Genomic DNA, 27152 nt, shown 5'->3' on the forward strand with positions numbered 1-27152 from the left:
TGGATTAGATCTTTATTGGTAAATGATGGTAAACATCGATTTCACCGTACACACAAATCCATAAAAAAAATATTTCCTTTGATGATCTAAATTTACAGATAGGCAAAGAAAGAAAAACTGTGCTTAAGAACTTATCTTGATTTAACTATATTTACTTTACATATTTTGATGTGCGATATTCACAATTGTGTGTTTTAATGGTTATAAAGATTTAACTCTGAATCTGAAGGTCTACTGTCATAGAATAATTATTGTCTGACCACTCCATAATTTCCCGCAACTGTGAAAATTTAAATCAATAATAGGAAAAAAAAATGCTTAAAAATGAACACTATTATCTGTCAAAATTATAATAAAAAAATCCAATTCTGCCAAGCCTAATTATATGCTGTAATTGTCAAACCTCATAAAGTTGTAATTCTAACATCAACATGAAAGATTCAGGTTTCAGAGTAGCAGCCGTGTTAGTCTGTATTCGCAAAAAGAAAAGGAGTACTTGTGGCACCTTAGAGAATAACAAATTTATTTGAGCATAAGCTTTCATGTGTATCCGATGAAGTGAGCTGTAGCTCATGAAAGCTTATGCTCAAATAAATTTGTTAGTCTCTAAGGTGCCACAAGTACTCCTTTTCTTTTTATGAAAGATTCAATACGCCTAATCAATACACTGATGCTTATTGAAGCAATTATTTCATGTATATAGAAACAAACATGCTAGAAAAGTAACTGTAGGGTTTTTTGTTGTTATTTTTAGTTTTGCCTGTTCTACTACACAAATCTTGCGCATAAATTGCATCTCTCGCAAAGGAACAAACTCATCGAAGCTATATATGGAAAAGATCACAAGAATGCCAGGGTAGGATGCAACCCTCCAACAGAGGCAGTATTGGATATTAAATTAAAATCTGTTTCAAGAATAAATCCCTGAAACTCTGTACAGGAATCTTTGTACAACAGTTGCATTACAATAAAAAACAAATGCCACAAATTCAGACCAACATCCTGTCTTACCCTTTAAAGTCATAAGTACACTATACAAATGGCAATTGATCGTTCCACATTCAACATCAGTTATGCTAAATTGAGAAGGTGGCAGAGCAGTGGAAGTGGTCAAGGTGAAAATAGGTTTAATGTTTTCCACCCACTCTGGCCCTTAAAGGTAACTCTAACTTAAATTATAGGGTGTTATTCATGATTTGTCCTGAACTGACCTAGTCAGCTTCTATGACACTCATGAAAACAGATCTGTTCAAAGGATACCCTATAACAGAAATGAAGATGCCTTCAAGTCATTGTACACATTTATATTAGGACAACTAATAAATGCTTAAAATGCATAAAATTTTCTCTATATTTCCAACATACACATGAGGATGCTCATTTCTCAGGGTAAGTACCTATTTACCTCAGCAAAAAGGAAAAAAAAAAGTCTACAACAGTTTGTTTTTATTTTCCAGGGGGGAAGATAAATACTATGTTAAATCTGAGTATAGAAAGTCAGACAGGAATGTTTAGGTTTGCTTCAGTTACCACATTAACACAGAAGAAATGCACCCTTAATTCCTTCAAGATGGACACTTCTATTTTCTTGAAGACTAGACTGACTCTGGCATTGGAAATTTTTACACCTCTGCAAGCTATAGGTCAGGCAGGGGTTCTCGAACTGGGGGTTGGGACCCCTCAGGGGGGCACAAGGTTATTATATGGGGGTTTGCAAGCTGTCAGCCTGCACCCCAAACCCTGCTTTGCATCCAGCATTTATAATGGTATAAAATATATAAAAAAATGTTTTTAATTTATAAGGGGGGTTGCACTCAGAGGCTTGCTATGTGAAAAGGGTCACCAGTATAAAAGTTTGAGAATCACTGCTATAGGTTTTATTTAAAAATCCACCTTCTTTTTTGGGTTGGTTTTAAATGGGACAGCCAAGCATCCTAAATGCAGTCAACTTTACATGACACTTTGTAGTATTCAAATCAGTCAAAACTTTTACTGTAACCACAATTAATAACCATGAGCCAAATCATTACTACATGAACCAACGTGAAGCACATAGACCAAGCTTTGCTAATTTACATATGCCAACCTACCAGATAAGCAGATTTCATTTAGCGAGCCTCAAACTACCAGCTTCATTGCTACATTATTTAGTGCTGTCCCTAAAAGAAAACCCCATAAGCTTCAAAAACCCTAAGAAATGGGCTTCCAAATATCACATGCAAGTCCTCTGTTAAAAAAATAATAAAAAAAAATCAGCAAGTGAATTTATTTCTCTTTTCTAATATGACTTAGTACCTTCATTGGCATTCACACATCTGTCTACTGTAGAGTTTTCTCACTTCTTTTGTTTCGCTGAATTATATGAATTAAACCTCATGCAGTGCTGTGGATGGCACAGGTCCAAAATGCTACACTTTGCTGCTCAGAAGACAATGCTGGAATATGTCTGGAATTTTTAATGAGAAACAAAAACATATACCAGGATGAAACATTTTTATTTGAGGAAAATAATTTCCCCCTTAAGTTCATGTTTATAAAAACAAAGTACATCTATTTTTATATATCTAGGCAGTGTGTGTATTAGACAGATCTTGTGTGTTTGTGTATAGCAGTATATATTAGATGGATCTCGTGTGGGTGTGTCTGCTGACACTGAGTAGACTTTTGAGGCTGTTAACACAAGTGAGATCAAAACAGCTCAGTCCATTCAAGGACTTAATTTAGAAGCCCAGACAGTGAAGCCCTGATGATGCAGTAACACCTGACCTAGACAAACTGCCAGTAGAGTGACAGATGCTAATTCACTGGACCCACTTCTCTGTTTTCCTCTGCCCCCAGGCCTGCTGCATGCAGAGTTGGCCCTGCAGTGCACAGTAGGTTTGGGCCCCCTACATAGATTCACCACATCCTGCTCCCTTCCCTACTCTGCAAAATTTCTCTGTTCCTGGAGTCCTCCTGAGGTGAAGGGGGGCAGGATTTGAACCTTAGATAACTTAGCCGTGAAGAGCTTTGCTCCTTAATGGGCTTTGATTTCAACTACAAATGATGTGATTAGTTATAAAACGGTAACAAATAGGATATATTATTCTTCAGCAATATACCCTAATGTTTAGATACAGTGGCACAGTTCAGGGCAACTGCACCTGTACTCCCCCTCTATGGTCCACCAAGGGCACCCACTCACACTCCCAGCAGTTCCCTCTCTTGGGCAGACACACGCATCTCTCTCCCTCCTGACTGGGGAGTTTTCATGTTGCCCAGTTTTCTGCCTACACTGAGTTAGTTTCCCAGCAAATCAGACTGCCTATGCAGGCCTGCTTTGCCTTTCTTCTCAGAGGCTATAAACAGTGTAATTGCCCACAGTTTTAAGGTCCCACACAGCTTTGCCTAAGCAAGCACATTCATTCTTAAAGTTAACGTATTACATAGAAAACATTAAAATAACAAAGAAACTGCACACATGCTAATAAGCTTACCCCAACTTCAATGAGGGCTCTGGTAGGAATCAATCCTTCAAACCCTATCAAAGGGTTTTGCTGTAGTCACAGGTTCATAACAAAAAGAAAAGGAGTACTTGTGGCACCTTAGAGACTAACAAATTTATTTGAGCATAAGCTTTCGTGAGCTACAGCTCACTTAATCAGACACATTCAGTAGCTCACGAAAGCTTATGCTCAAATTTGTTAGTCTCTAAGGTGCCACAAGTACTCTTTTTCTTTTTGCGAATACAGACTAACACGACTGCTACTCTGAAAGGTTCATAACAGTTGTTTGTTCAGAACAAGCACCATGAATATGAGAGTCACTCCTTTATACGGTTTGGATCTTTGATCTGCAGAGATCATGAATTGATAATCAGCCGGACAATGGTCCCCTACTCCTCAGGGAGGAGCTTCAAAAGGCTGGGTCTTTGCATAACTAGAGGTGGTAACTTGCATTCTCCTCCCAAAGTATTTCCTAGGAACTTCACTTAACTTTATTTATCTGGCCCATTGTTTAAAATAATGCTTTGAAGTTCATAACACTCCCCAAGGTTTACATTGGCCACGTCTCCCCGCAAAAGCAGTTACATATAACCCCACCATAATACAAAAACTTTGCATTTTTAATACAATGGGCTCCAAAGACACTTAAACTTAATTCAATAAGGTTTGTCCAGGGTATCCCAAGAAATTGCCATAGCTATCACACAACAGTCAATCAATTCTGAAATAATACAATTACTTTTGATTGCTCCAGCCAACAGATTTTAGCCAACTGCCCTATACACAAGAAAAGATACTATAATGCAGCATAGCACTTACACTCATAGATGGGAAATGTGATTGGGGAAAAAAAAATAGGAGCAAGTCTACGGTGACCCTGATCATATTTCCTTTGTCGGGAGCACTCATTGTGCATCCAAACATATAGTTTGACCTTCAGTAAGCAAGGTCAAGGTCTCCAATGCTGTCCTGTCCATGAATTCTGAAATCAAGTGTGAGCTGAAGAAACCTCCAAACTCAGAAGTAGAACCATCATAACGATTCAAAGATTGCTGGCTCCTGACTAGCTGCTCACAAGACGCAACAACATGCCCCATACATAAAAATTATCAATACAGAGAGCACAGTGAGCTTAAGCTGTTCTTCCAGAAGTAATGTCACTGCTGCTCATGCAAATCTGTGAGAGCAGAACTCTGAATGCAAGAGGAGGGGGAGAGGGAGGTATCTTTGCATGCCAGCTAGGAAGCATTTCTCAAATGTGGCATGGGGCCACCAGCGGCTTTTCTTGCGGCCACAGACTCCTGGGCTGTGATTTGGGGGTACTGGCAAAGCAGCGGCTCCTCCTCTGGGGCTGCCTGCAGGGGTTGGTCCCTACCCCTTTCTGGAGCCACAAACACACCACTTTCCCAGGAGTGGTGTGGCTTGGGCTTCAGGCTTCCGCCCTGGGGGGTGGGCAGCAGGCTCTGGTCATGCGGCAGCAGGCTCTGTCCCCCAGCCACAGGGTTTTGGGCGCCAACCCTGGACTCACCCCCTGCCATCACCTCGACCCCTGCTGCCTCCTCCAGACCCCCATTGGTCCTGGCCCCCCTGGCTCCTTACTCACCTCCTCATCCAAGGCTTAATTTGTCCCCCAACATGCCAGGGCTGAGTAAGTCTTCTGTGAAAAGTGATATTAAACAAATATACAAATATTACTTTTCACAGTAGCAGACTTACTAACTAGCAATCTAAAAAAATCAAAACATGCAAAGCACCTTATTTTTGTTTCTATTCTGTCTAGGTCCAGTAAAGAACAGCGATAACTGTACATTATTGTTATTATCGAGTCTGCAAAAACCCCAATATAAATAAATTACAATGATATGGACATCTATATATGTGCATATTTATTCGTTTTGCCTAAAGTTAAACAAACTATTTTAGGAAAAGTTCTCACAGCGGCCACCAACAAGAGTTGGCTGCTGTCCTCTGAGGCTACCAAAAATTATGTTGCGAGAACCCCTGAGCTAGGGTAATGATATAAAAAGGGACTCAGAGGAATGTCCCCATGTAGAGGGCCTTCCTAAAATGCTTCTCATCCAGAAGAAAACTCCTGCCCCACACTGAGCAGAGATAGTAAATACCAAATGGTTTACACCAATTTGGGTTTTTCAATTAAATGTCTTACCAAGCAGTTAGAAGTCAACAAAAGCCATTAGTTAATTTTCAAGTTAATTACAGCATTTTTAAGGTCAGGCAGTTCATTGCCAATCATCACTGGAGAGGGTAATTATTGAATTAATCTAGGCAACTCCACTGTGGCAGGAAATCCACACAGCCTATAATACACCTTCATTTGAAAGCACTGTCTCCTCTTCACTCTCTTTATTTTTGCTCCATTTTCATACCCAGGTTACCTGCTCCTTTAGCTAATGGGCCTTCAGTAACATTTATTGTCATTGTTGCTGGTGAGTGAGAAACACTGTCACTACAGGATTCCCCAGCAGTCTTACAACACTAACATTCTCCATCGACCTCAAAGACGCCACATTGCACAAAGTCACATGTACCATCCCTTCAGATCCTCATTGCCCTGGCCAAAGTATTTTACAAAAGATCCTCAGTCTAAAGCAGTTGTGGGCTTCCCGCATTGGCCGGGAACAGCAAACTGCGGCCACTGGGAGCTGCAGGGGGCTGTGCCTGTGGATAGTCAATGTTAGAAAAACGTCTTGCGGCCTGCAATCAGATTACCCCAATGGCTGCATTCGGCCCGCAGGTTGCCCACCACTGGTCTAAAGGCTCAAGTTCTTAATATCTGCTACTAAGCAAGGCTTTGATTTCCAAGCTGTAGTGACATGAATTAAACCAGTTTCTCAAGAGGAGGAACTTCCCAATGTTACTTTCCTCCTTTGCTATTAAAATAATACTTTTTTCCTTTTCCTGTTCTTCTTCGGAACGAGATAAGCTTACTTAGAAATTCTTACAACAATTATGTATATGAGGCAAAATTCTACCCTTAACTACATACATGCAACCCTACTGGCAAAAACAGAAGTTGCATGAAGGAGGGAACAGCTGAGTGCAGAATTTGGCTCTCAGCATATAGTGATGTTCTTATATTGTCCAAAAAGAAATAATCCTCAAATTCATGTTGAAGCCAGAAATCTACATAGCACAATCTGATTTAGAATCCACTAAAAAAGGGACTTCAGATTCCAGAGACAATACTCGAGTTACAAATGAAGTTAACTTGGCAGCGAAGACAAGCCCTTAGGTACAGGCAGTGCAGTTCTATAGGAATATGTTCACTCACAGCTTTTAACATTAGAACTTGTTTAAGTGAGATAGAACGCTGGCCAGGACACTAAAGTTATCCACTTTTCTTTCACAAAATGATACGGGAGCTTTAACTTGTACCTGGAGGAGCCACTAGCAAGGCAAATGGGATACCTTGGCAGAAGAAGAGTAACTCAGGGAGTGCAGTTATTGCAGTGTCGATATTGGGAACGTTAACAGTCAGAAATTACTATTGTGCTAAATGCCAACAATATGCTTGGCTCTACAGAACACACACCATGAAACCAATCCCTGCCTGAAAACTTACAATGGGCTACACTGGGAAGCCCAGTGGAAAATAATATATCAGAGATACTAAATAGCTCTACTGTATAACATCTAATCACACTGAGTGATTTATTTTAAGCAGTTTTTCAAATTGAGTAAAAATCAAAAGTCAATAAAAGAAGTTGCAATAAAAAGAAAAAAGAAAAGAAAAAGCATAGGATTCTAAGGAACGATCAATGAAATATTCTGATAAAACTGAACGTATCTACCACCACACTGACATGTTCATTAGAACAGCTTTACATAATTTAGCACCATCTATTATCAGTGCTTGCACCTGCAGCGATGGAAACAACTATATGCTGCACTTTCTTTACCGATCTGCATTATATTCCTTGGCCTTTGCAATATTTGGGGTTTTGAGTGGAGTAAAACCATGGGAACACCATTCTACTCACAACAGAGAATGGTCCTTGGAGTTCCCCATGTTGATACTCACTGGGTTAATATTTTTACCATTGTACCACAATGGTAATTGTTGCACTTCAGGGCAACTGCACCTGTATTCTCCCTTGCAACTCTCTCAAGGGCACCCTCCCTAGGCTCCCAGCTCCTCAGCCATCATCTCTCTTGGGTAGATACCCACGTGTCTCTCCCTCCTGACCAGGGTTTGTCCAGGCCACACAATTCCCTGCCTTCCAGGATAGGTGTGTACTTTGCTCTCTTCCTAGAGGCTACACACAGCATAATGGCCCAAACTTATAAGTTAGCACACAGCTCTTCATAAACAAGCACATTTATTCTTATGGTGAAAGCATTAAAAACATATTAAAACAATAAAAATCTACACATGCTAATAAGCTTACCAGAGATTACTCCAACTCCAACTTCGGGCTCTGGTAGGTGTCAGTCCTTGAAAATCCACAATTGGGTTTTCCCCATGGTTACAAGTTCATAATTGTCTCAGATTCAGAACCAGAACAACCATGCAATCCTGCCTTTATACCACTTCAGTCTTTGATCTTGGCCTCATGTAACAGGTGATCAGCAGACAAAGGTCCACTTTTTTGGGTATAGCTTTGAAAGGCTGGGTTTTTGCATAACTGGAGGTGGGGAATTTGCAGCCAGGAAAAGCTCTCCCTACATAGTTCCTAGGAAAACCACTTAGCACTTTTTGTTCCAAAAGTCCATTCTTGTCTGGCATATTGTTCTCTAAAGACCTTTGAAACCCCAGGTCTCACATCTGTCACATCTCCCCCCCCCCCCCCCCAAGAGGTTACACACAACCCCAACCCACAATGACAGATAAATCATTCACTTAATACAATGGATCCCAAAGATTACTTAAACTTAATTTATATGGTCTCCCAAGGATGTTGCAGGAAATTGCCATATCTGTCACAGTAATGACATTAAGATGCAAAATAAACGGTGCTCAGAAGAGCTGGCCCTATGCAATAGCTCAGTGTTCTATGCCACCGCATAAAAAACACTGGGTCATGACTGATCTATTGGTTGGCAGTCCCTGAAGTGATGAAGGCAGAGTGTTGAACAGGTAATCTCTTGTGTCACAGTGATGAGTGTGTAAATATTTAAAAAAAAAGAGAGCGAGAGTGCTGATTGTTCCATTCTTGACCATTCCTGGAGGCCCATAAACAGAAAATCTCACAATAATTAGGTTACTGATGATGATGATGAAAGAGTGGACAGGGAGAAAAATGATGGCAAAGGGAATGCCCGACTGGTGGTGGTGCTAGAATACCCACGACCTACTCAGGGGCAAGAGGAGTGTGCTCTGCCACAAAATAAGTGAAAGGAGAAGAGACATCCACAAAATTAGACATTAAAAGGCTATTTCCACGTGTCAGACCCAGAGAAATGTGCAGGAAATCAGCTAATGAGCATGGAAAGTAAGAGGAATATTTGTCAATTGAGGCCTGCAGAGATGAGGACAAAATTTGCTCTTAAATCAGGATTTTGCTTCAAATCAAGTGTAAAAGTTACCAGACTCATCTCCAGACCTTGAAAGTACACAGGACATACTATATGCATGATGTAGTTCTATTCCTTCTCTTACCTTCCAAAAATGGTGTGCTTCTTGTCCAGGTATGTGCAGGAGCGAAATGTGATAAAGCTGAAGGGAGACACGAACATGACACTCAGAATATGACCCTAAGATTCAACAATATTTTAAAAGCCAACTATGTTTAAAAAAATGTACATGGCAACCCACTATGATGAGACTTTAACCATCTCCTTTCTGTGGGGAGTACAATGAATGACTCTTACCATATTTTACTTTTTGTGGACTGTACCTGACAACAGCCAGTTCTTTACTCCTCATGTTTTGATACTTTTATTCCAGTTTCTCACACACGGCCCTATTTACCATTTTAATGAATAACTTATGCAAATGCCTTTGACTAAGCTGAACATCCTCTTCTGTGAGCATTCAGATTTTAAGAACGCCATTGTAGTCCAGCAAGTCCTTATGGCTCCTGCTCCTGAATTAGATTACATTTATAAGGATCAGGATTCTGTACCTGGCAAAGAACTTTAACACGGTGTCTCCCTATGTCAGTACCAATTTTCAAAATAGATTTAAATTTTCACCATTTATGATATTTATTTTTTTACAGGTAAAGTGAAGCTAGATTGGCCTGTTTACAATCCATCTCTCTTATTGGCTCAGTAATGCAATGTTTAAGTTGCAAACACTGCAGAAGAATATTTAAATTAAACAGTGTTTCACTGAAATAACAAAACTCAGAAAAATATTGTTGCTATTACGTTTTGTTTAAAGTTTTGCAAAACTTAAATGTAGGGTCTAAGATATCGTTTGCAAAGTAAGCTCAATCACTCAAACTCTTTTGAATGGCTTAACATTTCTTTGGAAGCTCCAACCACAACTGTATATAATGCAGAGGGTCCCATAGCATGGGTTTGTGGACACTGATGGTCCCTGGAGAGTTGGCTAGCACATAATGCTGGCTCTCTCCTTGTTTTCATGGGTTACATAGCGTTATAGACAGCCAAAAATAAAACATTTTCCTAATAGCACTTTTCCATGTATGCAAGTGCTGTAGTTGCCTCACAGAAATTATGCGATTGTAAATGGGAGGGGATGACATCTGCAAGGTAATTTCTCTATTAAGATGTGGTTAACCCCATGGAAATCCCTGGGTTAATGCATGAGTCTCTCCAGGGATGCGCATTAAATTTAATCTTCTTTATGCATCCTCTCTATCATCTTATTCTCAGTTGTACAATAATTAGACCAGCAGAAGTCAATCAGATAACAGTATACCAAAAATACTTGAGAGCTAACATGGGCCTTATAAAATACTGAAAGCTCATCATTCATTAGGACAGCTAAAACAAACCAAACAGGGAATTAACCAAATTCCTGGGATGAAGACTGAGTTTTACTAAAGTCCTTGTCAGGACCAGGTGCTTATAAAAATGATATGTTGTAACTTTGTACACTAAACCTATCTACCTACCTCGTTCTACATCAGTGTGACTATCACTTGTATAGGTGCACCATTCATACAGCTTCTAAGTTAGCAACAGTTCTCAGAAAATTCTAAACATTGTCTCTGAAGTCTTATAAAAGCAAGCAGCTGGAGAGTCTCAAGGACTTCCTGGTATAAAAGGAACTTTGTGTAAATTTACAGTGCCAAGGAAAAATATAGGCACACATGAAAGTAGATGTTGGGACACAATAGCAGTAAATCACAGAGTATGAACAGTAGCTCTTGTGAGTTGTTCCAAATAATTTCCTATAATCTGTTTCCTGGGTAGCTGAAATATCTTATTTAAAGAAAACTCCACTATCCACTAGTTGATTTAGCATCAGTGATCTGGCAATAATGCTCAGCTTCAAGATAGGCTCTAAGGGCTTGATCCTATAAGGTGCCCAGCACTTTGGTCCCAGTGCAGCAAACTACTTAAGCAAGTACTTAGCTTTAAGTACATGAGTAATCTTATTAAAGACAATGGGACTATTACTCATGTATTTAAAGTTAATCACATGTCTAAGTGAAGGTGCTATAGTGCTCAGCATCTTGCAGGATTGAGCCATAAGAGAATGTCTTTTTAAAAGTTCCACAGTAGGAACAACCTCTTTTCTCTGAAGAGCCAGAGAAAATGAACCAAAACGACAAATTACGAAACAGGGAACTCTACTGATGATACCAAAACCACAAAGGAACTACAGATCTTCATGGCATGCTTCAAGTTGCTCTCATCTTAGTGTTTAAAATGGGTCTTCCACTTTGGTGGTATCAATACGAAGTACCTGGGAGAGCATTTCATTCTGGTGCACCATAAGTAGTTCATAGAATTCCATTTATTTTCTTAACTCTATAAGAAAACCCCGTATAAAATAGCAAGTGACCACTTACAATTGTGATTTGTTGCTGTTGGGTCCTGAATTGGCCATGCTAAGAATACCACGTCCAGTGTGGGACAGATTTGGCTTGAACTCATCTTTAAAAGGTTTTCCCCAATAGGACTCTCCTCCTAAAAACAAAAACAAAACAAACAACCCTGATGTTTGCTCCTCATTAGATTCCGATTACCCTTCAAATTGCTCCCAGCACTCATACTTATTTGGTGGTGCTGCCATTGTGCTCAGGTTTATGGGGCTCCTGACTCCTTTGTACACATTTTCATTCCCTTTCCCACTACCACTTTTGATGCCTGAATGTCCCCATGAAATCAAATTTTGGAATGATCAACACAACCAACTGCCCCCACACTGCTCTCATCAAGTGTGACTGATAAGATTGTTTATTGGCTGTATTATATATTCTGTTCACCCAGGGTTCTCAGGGATGCAATTTTTTACTGCTGGCCCATCAAACCACAACCTTCTTTGTGTGACATTAAATCCTGAAAGGTGTTTTCCTGACAAAAACAAAGGCAACGAGCAGAAAATTACCAATTTAATTGCACTCTGGATACTCTGTTGCTGCTGAGAGGTTTGGAAATTATTTACTACAGCATTAAATACACTTTCATAGGATCAATAAAGTATATGGTATAGAGCCCAATACTATACTAAAAACTCAGCAGTTCAACTCCTAACTAAGCAACCTGGCTCAGTGTAAGGGGATATACTTCATCCAAATTGACACAGTAATTTAGACATTCTGGACCAGATCCTTGGCTGCTGTAAACAGATGTAGCTCCACTGAAGTCAAGGGAGCTGTGTAGATTTGCATCAGCTGGGGATCTGGCTATCTAAGACTTATTTCTTTTCAACAGCAGCAAATAGAAAAGGAGTCTGCGAGACTGCAGATCTCTCTGCCGGGCTGTCATTTCCACATCATTTATAACAGATGTGACATTTTCACTTTCATCCCAGATCACTCCTAAGAAGAAAAAAAAAATGCTGAGATGAGTCATTTCCATAGTTTTACAGTCAACTCCATAATCCTGTCTGACAAACTGTGAAGAATATTTCACCTTACCACAGGATTAGAAAGAATGCAAACACAAAAGATCAGACTAGGGAAGCAGGCTGGCTCATCTGCAGAACAGGCTTGTGAACTCTCTGGAGTAACCATATCGCTAGCAAAGCAGCATCTGCAATACTCAATGGCTATTTGCACATGTACACAGGAAAGAAATTTTATGATACAACTGGACAGAAAGAGTACCCGCTGGAGAAGGAGGGAAAGAGGCTGCTATCTAAAGCCCAGTAAAGAAAATGGCAAATATGTATCAAGAAAGATACTCTGGGGAAACCTATTCATACTGACTTCACAATATTGTCTAATAATCAAACATTGCAGGTAGACAGCTGTAAATGCAGATGCATGTGGAGCTAAACAAATGTGAAATCTCAGGAGAAACTGAACCGCTTAAGGACCCAATTAATCTTGCTCAAAAGACCTGTTAATAAAGTTGAATACTGCCAGCTCTGCAATTTGACAAGAGGGGGCGAAGAGAGGCTCTTCTAACACCGTGGGGAGTTCCTGTAATCAGGAGTAAAGAGTTACTGATTACATCCTTGATATTTGGCTACTGAATATTTTAAGATCAGCTACACCTCCGTGTGACTTTGTCTGGCAATTCCTTTGAGAAACAATTACTCTAGAGTAAATCAGATGTAGTCAACTTAATAATCGTAACATATCCTGCCTAGAAGCCAGTACTGTACTTTGCTAGTAATTCTCCTTTTCCGCTCTATTTTGGGGCGGAGATGTGCAGAAGGAAGGAATGGTGAGAATGGTTTGGCAGCTGAAATATAACAAGGTATGGAGAATCCATAAGTGTGTATAGTATTTACCTCCTGTGTTTTTAAAAAATGGGAGTAATCTTTTCTAAAAGGAGTTGTCTACTTATATATTATACTTGCCTGTCATTAAGGATGTCTGTCAGACAGACAGACAGACAGACAGACAGAGACACACACACACACACGAAAAAATGGATACAAGCAGGTTACCTCCAGGGGGTACTGTGAGGATAACTGCCCATGCTCTCCTAGACAGTCATTCCACAGCAGAAGCTAGTGGCTGCTTACATGTATGTTTAAGCAGTTGGAATGAGTCAGAAGAAGCTGGAGAGAGGCTGTGTATTAAGCTACAAGCAGACAGTTTTGGCTCGTTGGTCTGTGTGTGTCCCTGAAAGAGACAACAGGGCAGAAGTGCGGGCCCAAGATTTCCACCAAAAGTGGTTAGACTTGTGCCATTCATCATCAGCCCTGCTTCAGAAAACAGTGCTCCTACATTTGTAAATAAACAAATTACATGAAGAAAATACTCTGACTTCGTATCATCAATTTCTGATCCAAACACGAACTGCAAGGCCCTGAAAATCTACAACTGCTGGCAAAAAGACCATACATATGAGAATTCCACTGTCAGTATGCTCTGGCTACTGCTAGCTTGTTGGGCTAAGGAGATAGTCTCCCCACCAATCATAATTGCCCCATCTTTCCTTTGCGCTGCTTCTTTCATTGGCCAACTAAACTTGCAGTTCCCAAGCCTGTTTCTGTAACACTGTTGTCAAGCTGGTGTAACTCACTCCACTGCCTTACAATAGCATCAAACTGGTGTACATGGAGTCAGGAAGCAAGCCCTCCATATTTATGCTCCACCCAAATTGGATCCATTTGTATATGAGTAACAAGTTTCATTTCAATTTCCCTTTGGAAACTACATTTCACTTCAAAGAGTCTCTTTGAAGAAATTCCTAATTAACTGCCAAACATGTATATTGGCACACATCTCAAAACAGAGGGGCAACTGCTTCCTAGAAATGTTCAGAAACGTGTATACAAATGGATCCAACTGGGATAGAGCATAAAAGTGGAGGGCCCAATTCCTGACTGTTACACCATTCTGACACTGTTGTATGGCACTGGAGTTACACCACTGTCAAGCTGGTGTCACAGAGTGAATAACAAAGCCTGGGGACTTACTGGTCAGAGGAGCAACTTGAAGGAGAGAGGAAAATTGTGCATGACAGACTGTTCTCCCTGGCCCAACAAGCAAACAGTATGAACAGCATACTGACAGGAGCAATGAGCCATGATCTTTGTGTTTCATGATATTTATTTTCTTAAAATTTCATTCAAGTTCACAAGCACAGGTCTAGAAATCTTATGTACACAATAGCTAATTTCAGTTTATTTTAACTATCTGAAAAGCTAATATTTTAGTAAATCGTTTCAATATTCAGTTCAGTGCCTCCCTGCATCCGTCCATGACAGAGCTGTTTCAAAAGCTCATTTTGTCTGCCTAAGAGCTTTGGGAAAGGACAGAATCTATACAGCACTAAAACTCTTGAGGCTGGAAATTCTACACAGAACACATACTCCGAGTGCCTGCAGAAGCCTTGCGTATAGGCCAGTCAGTAGAGGTGGGGATGCTGAGGAGACCTAGGCAGCAATATGTTATAGGAAACCATAAAAAAAACCAAAAATGAAACAAAAGCTATTCTACTTAATTTAAAAACAGCAAAGATGCACTCCATGGCAAACTCGTTAACCTCTGGGATCATTCCAAGTACCTGCCTGAAGCAATGGCAGAGACAGGCAGCTAAAATGATGAAAAATAAAACGTTCTTACTGAAAGCCAGAGTGTCTCTCTCTGAAGACTATTTAAAATCATTTTCAGGGCCTTCCACATCAATACTATATATGTACATGGATTGGAAGCATGTATCTAATGGTTAGAGAAAAGGGACTGAGAACTGAGATTCTGTTTCTCTGCCTAACTCTGTTATTGGCTCATTGTATGACCTTCAGAAAGTCATTCAAACTCTTTGCACCCATCTATCTAAGGTGCTCATATAACCCCCATTACTGCTGGGTCTGAGTATCTCACAATCTTTAATACATTTATTCTCAGAACCACTGGGAAGTAGGGCAGTGATATCCCCTCCATTTTACAAGTGGAAATGTGAGGTACAGAGAGACTAAGTGACCTGACCAGGGTCATGCTGGAAGTCTAGGCCCCGCTCTGGCACTCCATCCGGGGTACAGGGTTGGGGACCGCACCATGCGGCTCCCGGAAGCCGCGGCATGGCCCCACTCCAGCCGGGGCGCTGGGTCAGGGGCCGCACCACACAGCTCCTGGAAGCCATGGCATCGCCCCACTCAGGCTCCTATGCATCTCCACGTGGAGCTCTCCCCCCACCCCAGCCTGGAGCCCCCAACCGCACCCTGAACTCCTCATTTCTGGCCCCACCCCAGCGCCTGCACCCCATCCCGCACCCCAACCCCCATTTTGTGGGCATTCATGGCCCACCATACAATTTCTATTCCCAGATATGGCCCTCAAGCCAAAAAGTTTGCCCACCCCTGCACTAGACCATACTTCCTCTCAGTTTACTCATATGTAAAATGATGCTAACAAACATCTGCTCCCCCACAGGGGAACTGTGGTGTATAAGTGTTTGCAAATATTCTTGAGATCCTTACATGTGTGGAGGAAAAATTTAGTGGACCCAAGTAGGCCTAAACTTCCCAAGTAGGACTAAAACTTTGGTCAAGCTAACTGTGTATATGAAGATTAATAAAAGAGTGTGGAAAATTCCATTAAGGGGCGATTGCAAACAGCACAGCTTAAAAAATGTAACCATAACCGCTAGAAGTTAGAAAAAACCATTAACCGCAAAGAAAACACCGGTCAATAACAGGAAAAGCTTGTTTTTGCTAAACTCCAAATAAGGCAAAGCTACTGTTGAAAGTTGCACTATATGCCAAATAAGGAAAATACTGTTAAAGAAAGTGGGTTTAACAAATTGTGGTTTTCAGCAAAATAAACTCCTGTATATGCCAGAGCAGCTTTGGCTGACTCTCCCTGTATGCACATGCTTGAATAAATGGACGTCAGGCTTTGTTCTGATCCAAACACGTGTGGTTAATTTTTCCACGACATATGAAAGGGGCTACAGAAGCAGTCTCAGGACAAGTCCACACTACAAAATTAAGTTAACCTAAGTTACATTGACATACAGCCACTGCAATAATTAAATCGCTTTTGCATGTCCACACTATGCTCCTTGTGTCAGCAGAGCATGTCCTCACTAGCAGCATTTGCATCGCTGCAGAGAGCGGTGCACCATAGGTAGCTATCCCACTGTGCAACTTGCCACCATCTAGCACAGGGTGTTTTGGGGAAATGTTTGCAATGCTTCAAGGGGGCAAACGAGTTGTGCAGGGGTGACTGGGAACATGATTTCAACATACCATAATGCAGTTTTCTCCATTCCATAATTTTATCTGCATCCCATAATATTTCACCCCTCCTTTCAAAAGCCCCACAAACAGTGTTCGGTCTAATTTTTCCCATGCATGTGCGGAATGGATTTTGTTATGTGCACCAATATGGAGGTGATGTGTGACACCTTGGGTGGGCCCAAGGGGTTCAGAGTGTAGGAGGGGGCTCAGGGCTGGGGCAGAAGGTTGGAGTGCAGCGGGGTGAGAACTCCGGCTGGGGTACTGGCTCTGGGGTGGGATTCGGGATGAGGGGTTTGGGGTGCAGGCTGCCCCATGGCTACAGCAGGGAGAGAGTGTTCCCCCCAGGTCTCTCTCCCCGCAGGAGCACGTGGGAGCACCAGCACCTGGGCTGGAGGGGAGAGGCACCGCTCCCCACCGTGGAAGCTCCAGGCCTGGGGCAGTGGGATAGGCGCCTCTCCCCTGGCCGTGACATAGAAAGAAACAATTCAAGGTTGTTGGCGGCACTCACAGAGCAGCTGCAGATGGTGGAGTGCTGGCTCTGGGCCTGAGAAACAAACCATTGAGTGGCGGGATTGCATTGTCATTCACGTTTGGGAGGATGAACAGTGGCTGCAGAACTTTCAGATGTGCAAGGCCACATTCCTGGATATGTGTGGCACACTTGCCCCAGCCCTCCAGCATTTTAACACCTAAATGAGAGCTGCACTAGAGAAGTGAGTGGCGATGGCTGTGTGCAAACTTGCACGAGCATATGCAGATAGGGCAACTGAACTGAACACTGGCATTGTTTTCCACAGGCGATAGTCCTGAGGGTAACGGAAGCTGTAGACCAGGGTTATATGCTGCTAGTAATTGTTGAGTGGCATGGGAAAGTACGGGAGAAATAAGGCAGCTCCACCCAAAAAACTTCAGTAGAGGATTCCAGACTACCCAGGAAAGTTTCCTCAAGATCTCTATGGAGGATTCACGGGACATCTCGGTGCACATAAACTGTTCCGCAGGGCCCTTGTGCCTACACTGTATGGGGGAGTGCAAAGCAAATAGTAATTCTACCTCTCTTGGTAGTTTCACTACCTCCTTTAACGTAAGTACATGCATCCCCGCAATATCAAAGCAAACTACATACTTCTCAGAGGTTCCATTCCCTGCATCAGGCTCGCCTGTGCTGGACTGACTGCAAGGACTGGCTGGACTGTGCAGAAGTCAAAAACAGGTCCTGGCTTGCTGTGCTATTGGATCTCCCAGTCGCCTGTCCCGCACACTCCTCTTCCTCGTTACTGTTCATGGCAGAGGCCTGTGATTCAGGCTCCCCTGAAGTAGCCACAGGGCTCTTAGGAGTGGTGGTGGAGTCTCCACCAAGGATGGCGTGCAGCTCTTTGTAAAAATGGCATGTCTGTGGCTCCACACCAGAGCAACTTAGCCTCCCTGGCCTTCTGCTATGCCTGCCGCAGCTCTTTGGCTTTCACGCGGCACAGCCTTCTTGTAGCCCTTCTCCTTCATGTCCAAAAGATCTGGTTGTAGATATCCATGTTTCTAGGCTCGACCGGAGCTTTGCCTGCACAGCCTCTTCTCCCCCATAGACCCAAGCCATCTACCACCTCCTGTGCACTCTAGGCAGGAGCATGTCTGCAGCGTGAAGCTGGCCTGGTTAGCTGGGTAGTTGCTAGGTGACCTCTCCACGCTGAGCAAATAGGAAATGGAATTTCAAAATCTGCAAGGCTTTAACGGGGCAGGGCGTATACCTGTATGCCTGGCTGGTGGGCAGCGGAGTTCAAAGCGGTGACCAGAATGGTTGTGATGGGGCATCGTGGGACACCTCCTGGAGGCCACTAAAGTTGACATACGTAACAGAGTGTCTACATTGACAGTGCATTGACCTAACTACGTCGATCTAAGCGCTACATCTCTCATGGAGGTGGAGTTATTTAGTTGGTGTAGCAGGCAAGTTACATTGGCAGGAGCAACATTTTAGTGTAGATGTTTACAGAGCTAGGTTGATATAAGCTGCCTTGCATCAGCGTAACACTGCCACTTCCCGGATCCCAATAGGATCAACATAACACTGTAGTATAGACCAGGCCTCAGAGACAGTTGAACTAAAGTTAATGGGACTCCATGTGGGAGCAGACAGAACTCCACATGGATATGACTACTTGGCAGATCAGGTGTTAAGAGAATGGCAGATGGGGAGCTAATTTACATAACCTGACCCTGACCAGATCTGTCACTTACAGCCACAAAGCTGGAGATTTTATTTGGGATGGGCTTCTACAAAATGCTGACCTTCCTCTGAAGCCTTCAGGAGCCACAAATAATTTTTTCACAACTTTATAAAAATCAGCAGATACTGTAACCCATCTAGAGGGTTGAAACTTTCCCTAAAATTCAAAATTAGGGTAGGTGGGATCCACATGCCCAAGATTTTAATAAAAATCATGCAATTGAAAAGGTGAAAAGAACTTGCCTCTTCTATTTTTTAAGATTGGAAAAAGGGCTTATACAACAGGTTGATAAGATTAATTTACAAAGCATTTGTATTTTTTAAGAGAAGAGGCAATTTCTTTTCATCTTTGCAACTGCATGATTTTTATCTACTCCTGACAGAAAGAAAGAGATGAAACTGTAAATGACACAGCTCAGATGGGTAAATTTTACTGCTTTTATCATTTCAATATTTGTTCAGAACAGCAGCTGTAGCATCGGTTAGCTATTCAAGATCATGGCCACAACTTGTGACACTGGTGAAAAAGTGAAGAGATACAAATTGACATCTAGAGAGACAATGCACATGTGGGAGGATAAAGACAAAACATACTTCCAGCCAAACTGAAATAACTTGTTCTCTGTTGGACAGGAAGGTTTTGCTTCCTCCCCAATAAGTTATTTTTCAAACATACAAATGCTTTGTAAATCCATCTTATTGTATAAGCCCTTTGCCACAAACTGAAGAGATGCACCTCACATGCATGCAAGGTTTCAGAAACTATAATACTCAAAAAAAAAAAAAAAGTGTGGGCTGGGAATTGCTCATGACAGTTATGATTTTAGAATTAATAATTTGAGGGGAGCACAAAAATTGCAAAGCACTGAAAGAAGAAGTGGGAGAGCTCCAATTCATAAAAATGATGGCTTACTTTCTATAGCTTTCTTCCTGTCACTCAGAAGAACAAGGCACATGATAACACGACACTTGTATAGAGCTTTCCATCCAAGACACTTGACTCACAAAGCATTTTGCAAAGATTAAATCTTCCCTTCACCCCATGAGGAGAGGTAAAGCTCTGCCTCCTTTCATACATGGGGCACAGAGGTTAGAACCTGCATGCTATAGGCCTGATTTTCAGAGATGTTGCTATCAGAGAGAAATATATTACTCGATAAATATATTACTGGGGCTTCATTCTCCCCTATGCCAAGCTCTATGCAATGCAGGACCAGGGGCCACTGTAGAGTTAGTCCCTAAAGGACCTTATGCCAGTAGAGGACTGGCAAAGCAGAGCTGAGCTCTATTCTGACCCTGGTCCCTACTTTGGGGGTGGTGATGGTTGGCGCAGGAGTTGGATCTGCTGGTTTTATACCATTTATACCACAGAATTCCCATCTGTCAGGTGGATTCTCTGATGGGCATTTGCGGCCAGCAGCATGAAGGGGCTGGAGCACAAGAGAATCTAGCTACTTAAATTTCCTGATCAGCTACAAGTAGCACCACTGTAACATTCTAGTTCTACTTTAAAAGAGACGTGTATAGTCTCTTTCCTTTTCCTTCATCAAAGTGGATGGGACATTAAACCTGTTTTTGTCCATGCACACTTTTTCCTTTTGTATTCAGAACATTGGGAATACACAACAGCTGTTCCATTTGAACAGGAACTGGCAACATTCTAAATACTAAGAGAATTATTCACAACGTTTAGCCAGTTTGTTATTATGAACAGCAGGAACAGATAGATCATGAATGTGAAATTCATTTTCAAATAATTAATCATGAGAAAGAATGGCCATGACTCAGCTAATTGTTTTGAATGTTGCCTTTTGGGTGCTTATTTTGTTAAAAAAAAAAATATTTATTGCAGCTTTGGGAAAGGAAATAAAATCTTTCCCAACTGTGTTCCTGAAACATTAAATGCAAGGCTTATGGAAATTAGCTCGGCCTGCTAAACAGGTATTAAACCTTCAAGTAAATGTTTATCTAACTACTGTGGCTGCACATAGATGAGCCACTGAGAACCCTTCATTCCATGTTATATTTAATCTTTCTTGTTCCTTAGTGCTGTAGTTTCCTGTGAGGTGAACTGTTTCCCAGCACAGATCACTGGCCATTTAAATTTATTACTCAAATTACAGCAGCTTCATTAATGAAGCATTAACAAGAGACTCGACAGCAATAGAGAGAGACAACAGTACTACATTCAAAAACTGTCAGCCTGCCTGCCAGATAGAGCTAGTCTAATTTTAAAGATCTATGAAAATTTACAGAGAGTAACACTGCTACTAGCTTGACTTATTTTATTTTTTACATTTATGAAACAAAACTTTCTTTAGCTATATAATTATGTATAATTATAACTATGTATGGATTATATATATTACACATAGGTTTAATGCCTCTTCCACTGAAGAATTTAAACGGTAGGATTCTAGTTAAAACAAAAGTCTCTTTTGAGGTTCTTTTAGTCTGAAGTCTTCATATTAAGGGCTGTACCCAGAAACAGCACAGGTTGTTCAAAGAGACAAACTCACAAGGTCTGGAGTCTCCCTGTAGTCCAAGATCAAACCCTTTCCATTAGTAATGGAGAAAAAAAAATACTTTCATAATCTTATATACGATTTATTTTTTATAGAACAACTGATATCATGTTTCAGAGTAGCAGCCATGTCAGTCTGTATTCGCAAAAAAGAAAAGGAGTACTTGTGGCACCTTAGAGACTAACAAATTTATTTTCCTGATATCATGGATATATTCCTGATATCATGTAAGCCAGCAAATTACTTTCAAATATACCTTGCAAGAGCATTAAGTTTCTAGGGAAATTGATGTTTTTCCAATCCCTGCTCCTTTTCTAGTGATGAAATCATTAGAAAATATTGTTATTTTAGCTTTAGGAGATGCATCTGTCCAGGACTTGCCCAGCTCCAGCTGGGGAGCGGGGTTGGGGACTTGCCCCGCTTTGTGCCACTCCCAGAAGCAGTGGCATGTCCCCGCTGTGGCTCAGCATGCTGCCCCTACCCCAAATGCCGCCCCCGCAGCTCCCACTGTACAGGAACCACAACCAATGGGAGCTGCAGGGGTGGTGCCTGAGGACAGGGCAGCGTTCAGAGCCACACCTCTATGTAGGAACCAGAGGGGGGACATGCCACTGCTTCTGGAAGCTGCTTGAGGTAAGCACTGCGCAGAGGCTGCACCCCTGACCCCTTCCTGCCCCCCAACCCCGTGCCCCAACCCTGATCCCCCTCCTGCCTTCTGAACCCCTCAGTCCCAGCCTGGAGCACCCTCCTGCACCCCCAACCCCTCATCCCCAGCCTCACCCCAGAGCCCCCATCCCCAGCTGTTCACTACCCCCTGCACTGCAACCCCCTGCTCCAGCCCAGAGTCCTCTCCCGCACCCTGAACTCCTCATTTCTGGCCCGACTCCAGAGCCTTCACCCCAAGCCGGAGTCCTCACCCTCACTCTCTCCCGCACCCCAACCCCCAATTTCGTGAGCATTCTTGGCCCGCCATACAATTTCCATACCCAGATGTGGCCCTCGGGCCAAAAAGTTTGCCCACCCCTGGTCTACAAGCATGCTCAGTCTCCAGAGTCAAACCACTGCTCTCTACAGACCTTGCCAGAAAACTCAACAGGCCCCAGTTCTGATCTCAGGAGTACCTCCAATTAAATCTATTTTAGAGTTTAAACAGCCATGCATCATTGTAGTATCTAAGCACCTTCTACATAAAATCTCAATAGCAATAGCCAAGTTCTAAGTGGACTTCATGGAGTCTCTGGCACTTCTCCCTTTATGAGGTCAAAACTCTGCTTAAGGTAAGGGGGCGGGGGGGCTAGAGTCTTCTTCCCAATGGAATAATGTAAAATCAATGCAAGATCAGAATCAAAACCAAGGAGTGGCTTTGTAGACTCAGGCCGGAGAGTTATCGCAGGTCCTCGTGAAGGTACAAGAATTAAAGGGCAACTAGAGGGTGTGGATGACAGAGGGATGGAGGTAAAAGCCTTTCAGTGATGTAGTACATTATAAAATGAAGAAATAAATCTAATTCATTTCACATCAGCAATTAGAAGAGACAATGATGAATTTAAGAACTGCCAAAGGCATCAGAACATCAGGTCTATTCAAAGAGTTTCGGGCTATTCCTTTTCTCTGTGTAGACCCTGAGACATTTTGGTGCCCTACGCAGCCTTTGTGTTTAATAAAAAGTTCTAAGATACAGATTAAATTTTATTTGTAAAATATTATAGTTTCACTGCCCTGAAATGAAATATATAAAAGCTCCGATTTATGGATTAAAACCTTGTCTAGGTTTTTTTAAAATAGATTCCAAGGCCAGGAAAGGACCATTGTAATCATTTGTCTATGAGTCTGACGTCCAGTACAAGACAGACCATAGAACTTCCTCAAAATAGTTCTGCTGTCCTAGCAATTTTGATCATCTCTTTTATTTCTACTTAAATTCTAGTATTTTAGCACTATTCAAACAGTACTTCTCTTCGAAACAAGAGCTATCCATGATTCTTACAGAAAAAACAGAGTGCAGTAGTACAATAGTGCTACAGGAGATTGTGCCATGTCAGGATTGTAGCCCTTCTATGTTGATACCAACAGGTCCTGCCCATAGACCCTAAAGTTCAACTTCACACTTAACTTTCTAACAAATACTTCTTTAGTCATTCTGTGGTATATGACTTATAGTAGGACTCAGAAATCATAATATTATTTATTCTGAACCTTTAAATAAGGCTTTGGTTTGAAACATAATCCTGGCCTTTTTCAGAGCTACTCAGAGAACAGAATTAAGCCACTTTGTGAGCAGAATAGAGCTGTATTTCATGTTAAATCTGTTATTTTTAAGCAGCTAACAAAACAAGGGAAGTTCAGGACTGCTGCCGTGTTCAACAACCCAGGCCCTCCGCATACAATGGCTTCACGTTTGAAAGAAACAGGGGAAAAAAACCTGCAGTTTAATCAATTGCAAATGAGAGCGAGTTTAGAATATTTTGATTATAGCATTTAAACTTGCTGCCCTCAGAGTATCTATACAGTTATTTTATACTTCTTGTTCATTTGCTTTATGATGTGCCAAAATAATTATAGACAGGGAGGAAGCCTAGAGAGGTTCCCCCACCCCAACTTTTTTTTTTTGTTTTAAATAAATGTCTTTGTTTTTGCATCACTCAATATATTCATCTCAGAAACAAAGACAAGATTCAGCAAGATGATCTCAATCTTGTTTTTTTGAAAGGCTGCATGCGTATGCACTGTCAGAAACAGAAATATAATAGTTGTAACTATTTGCTCATCCTATGTACGTCAAAAATAGTAAGTATGATCAAAGATGATTAGTGCTTAATGAGGTATAAAAAGATCAAAAGTAACAATTAGATGACAATAGCAAATACTGACTGAATTAAGCAGACAAAAAATTGCTTTGTGAAACTAAAACCTGTTGCAGTTGTACCACTCAGCTGTGCAGAAGTTGTTAGCTAATCAAGAACAAATCTTGAAGATTCTCCCCACAGTTGATTAAATTGTGTAATATTAATGAATATCACACACAAAACAGGCTTAAGAGTCCTGTAGGAGCCTAGCACTTCTAACATCTCTTGTCACATCAAGTATTTCAAATATGTTTATTTCTGATTGGAACCAAGTTAAGGTCTTTAAAAAACTTAGGTCTGATGAAAGTGAGTCTTGTTGCTTCTTTATTTGAAAAATTGATTTCTGCAATGTCTGGATTCTCCTGAACTGCAGCAACTTTTTGAAGAGCTGCTGGCACTGTCAGAGACATTTGGGTGTAAACTGACAGTCTTACGAGAGCTGCTACAGGCTTTATAAACTCAGGCAGGACCCCCAGGTCTATAGTAGATTCAGATCCAATTAAAAATGAAGTAAATAGAAGAAAACAGGATGAAAAAAAATCAGAGACTGTTCTTTCTGGTTTGGGATTCCATCCTTCTATCAAACTCTCTTTTAAAATGAAAGGATACACATTATGATTTCCCCCCCAGCTTTATTTGCATTACATTTTTAACTTTCATTCAAAATTGCAACTCTTTCCTAACCTTCAACATAACTGCTTTGCCAGCTTTGGCCCTCTTTTCTACAGATTGTTAATTGTGCTGTATTTCATTGTAGTTTTATGATTTGCACAAATGGAGCTTAGAATGACACCACCAAGTTCATTTTAATTCCACAACAAGATCTGAACTCCTGCCTATAGAAGTGAAAGGCTACTGGGGTACACCACTAACCCATTCAAGTACCTCTAGTCCCCTAGCACTTCTTTCACTTCTCTTTTTTAAGATGTTCCTAATTATGCCTTTAGATACCTTCAAACCGATAGTCATCTTCTAATGGCATCAGACCATATTTCACTGGACAGTCCAAGAGTAACAAAACGTATAGTAAGTAACAGATCTTTTCAATGGGCTTCAGCACTGAAGACAGAATCTCTAACCACTCCGATCCAGCAGTTGCATAATCTCTCATTAATTTTAGCCCTTTATGCTCATTAGGGGTAGAGTCTTGGCCATTCCAAATATATCTGAATTGATAAGAAAATAATACATACTATAATATTTAACAATTACATAGACATCCCTTTGGATGAATAGATTGTGTGAGCACAGGAATAGTGTGTGTGTGTGTGTGTGTGTGTGTGTGTGTGTGTGTGTGTGAGAGAGTGTGTGCGAGTGTGTGTGAGAGAGAGAGTCATATAATTTAGCAGTAGAACAGAATCCTGGGGCCTGCCTGACAAGCAGCTGTGGAGGCTGGCTGACATTTGGTAGTGAGCAAGCAAAACTGAGTTGTACTGGTGTGTGGCGAGCCAATTTACAGCAGCAGGGAAGCTCATAATGTACCTTATACAGAACAGGATGGTCAATGCCCTGAGGAGCCTTCACTGCAGTACTAGGAGCAACTCTCGTATGTAAAAAGAAAAGGACTACTTGTGGCACCTTAGAGATTAACATTTGTTAAATTTGCTTTTATTTTATTATTTATTTATTTATTTTAACTCCTTTTCTTTTTGCGAATACAGACTAACACGGCTGCTACTCTGAAACCTCTCATATATGTCTATTCTAACCTTTTTGCATCTCTACAGCGGCTATCACCATTGTATCTAGATCACAGAGGCTAGGAAAGAAGAACAGCCAGGAAAAAGTAGTAACAAAGTAATCCCTAGAAGTTAGAAACAAAAAGGGAAGAGACCTGCACCTAACAAGGGGATTAATTCTGGGGGGGAATGAACAGTATCTGGCCACTAACTAGGCCTCAACAGGTCTCTAACCTTTCATTAATATGGAATAAAGAGAGAATCTTCCTTTAGTCCATATTTTTTCCTTCTTATAACACAATCCCAGCACACTGAACTGTGAACAAGACTCATGGAAATTCTCTCAATACAAACCAGCCAGTAACACATGGCTTTATGCAGCACTTTGTATTTACACACACTTACCTGTTCCTGTTCCAGTAGGATCACCTCCTTGGATCTGCAGAATTAAAAACAAAACAAAACTATATCCTATAGTATACTATAGTAAAATATGCCTAATATTTATTAGAGATGAGAAATAAAATATTTTCACAAAAGAGAAATTCTGCTCAACCTTTCTTACTTCTAAATGGTGTTGTGTTGACAAGCTAGTAAACAGAAAACTCTTAAACTAGTTTGGGGCTCCTTTTAATCAGTTGGTTGTCGTATGCTCCTGGAAAATCATCTAGCAGAGTGACAGGTTTATAATAATAATAGGACTCCTGTGGACAAACAAGGAAAAATAAATGAACTGTGTCTTATACAGGTTAATGGAAAAATATCTTTTCCATCACTTGCTGTGACCTAAGTTACCCAGTCGATGATGCCCTGCATTTAAAGTTTGAAAAGTGTTTAGTTTTGCAATCAAAGCTCCAGCAAGAAAAAAGAGCTTTCCACACTTGCTTCCATCTTTCTGGCACTATATTCGTTTTATGAGTTGCAAGAAAAATCCCAAAATGAAGCCAACCAACCAAGATATCCATTGTTTATGTAGGACCTATCCAAAAACAATATTTTGGATTTTATTGCTCCGAAGTCAGCAGAGGGAGCGTGCAAGTTAGCTAAAATCATAGCAAAAGCACAAAAAAGCACCATTTTAATTTTGATATCAAACATAAACCTAGGAACACAGTGCTGCCAAATGGAGAAGTCACTTTCTTTTTTTAGGATC

At 41.2% G+C, this 27152-nt stretch overlaps 1 protein-coding gene across 2 annotated transcripts in view; it reads right to left on the reverse strand.

The window, feature by feature from the left end:
• The window catches only part of PPIL2 (peptidylprolyl isomerase like 2), a 118063-nt gene that overhangs the window by 13861 nt on the left and 77050 nt on the right, over positions 1-27152 (reverse strand). For both annotated transcript variants that reach the window (XM_038373089.2, XM_043498467.1), the window contains 3 exons: positions 26405-26438; positions 11435-11552; positions 9106-9162 (listed from right to left, as the gene is read on the reverse strand). In XM_038373089.2, the coding sequence (XP_038229017.1) occupies positions 9106-9162; positions 11435-11552; positions 26405-26438 (209 nt within the window). The remainder of the gene's footprint in view (positions 1-9105; positions 9163-11434; positions 11553-26404; positions 26439-27152) is intronic.

This window comes from Dermochelys coriacea, chromosome 15 (genome assembly GCF_009764565.3).
Source record: "Dermochelys coriacea isolate rDerCor1 chromosome 15, rDerCor1.pri.v4, whole genome shotgun sequence".
Taxonomy (NCBI): domain Eukaryota; kingdom Metazoa; phylum Chordata; order Testudines; family Dermochelyidae; genus Dermochelys; species Dermochelys coriacea.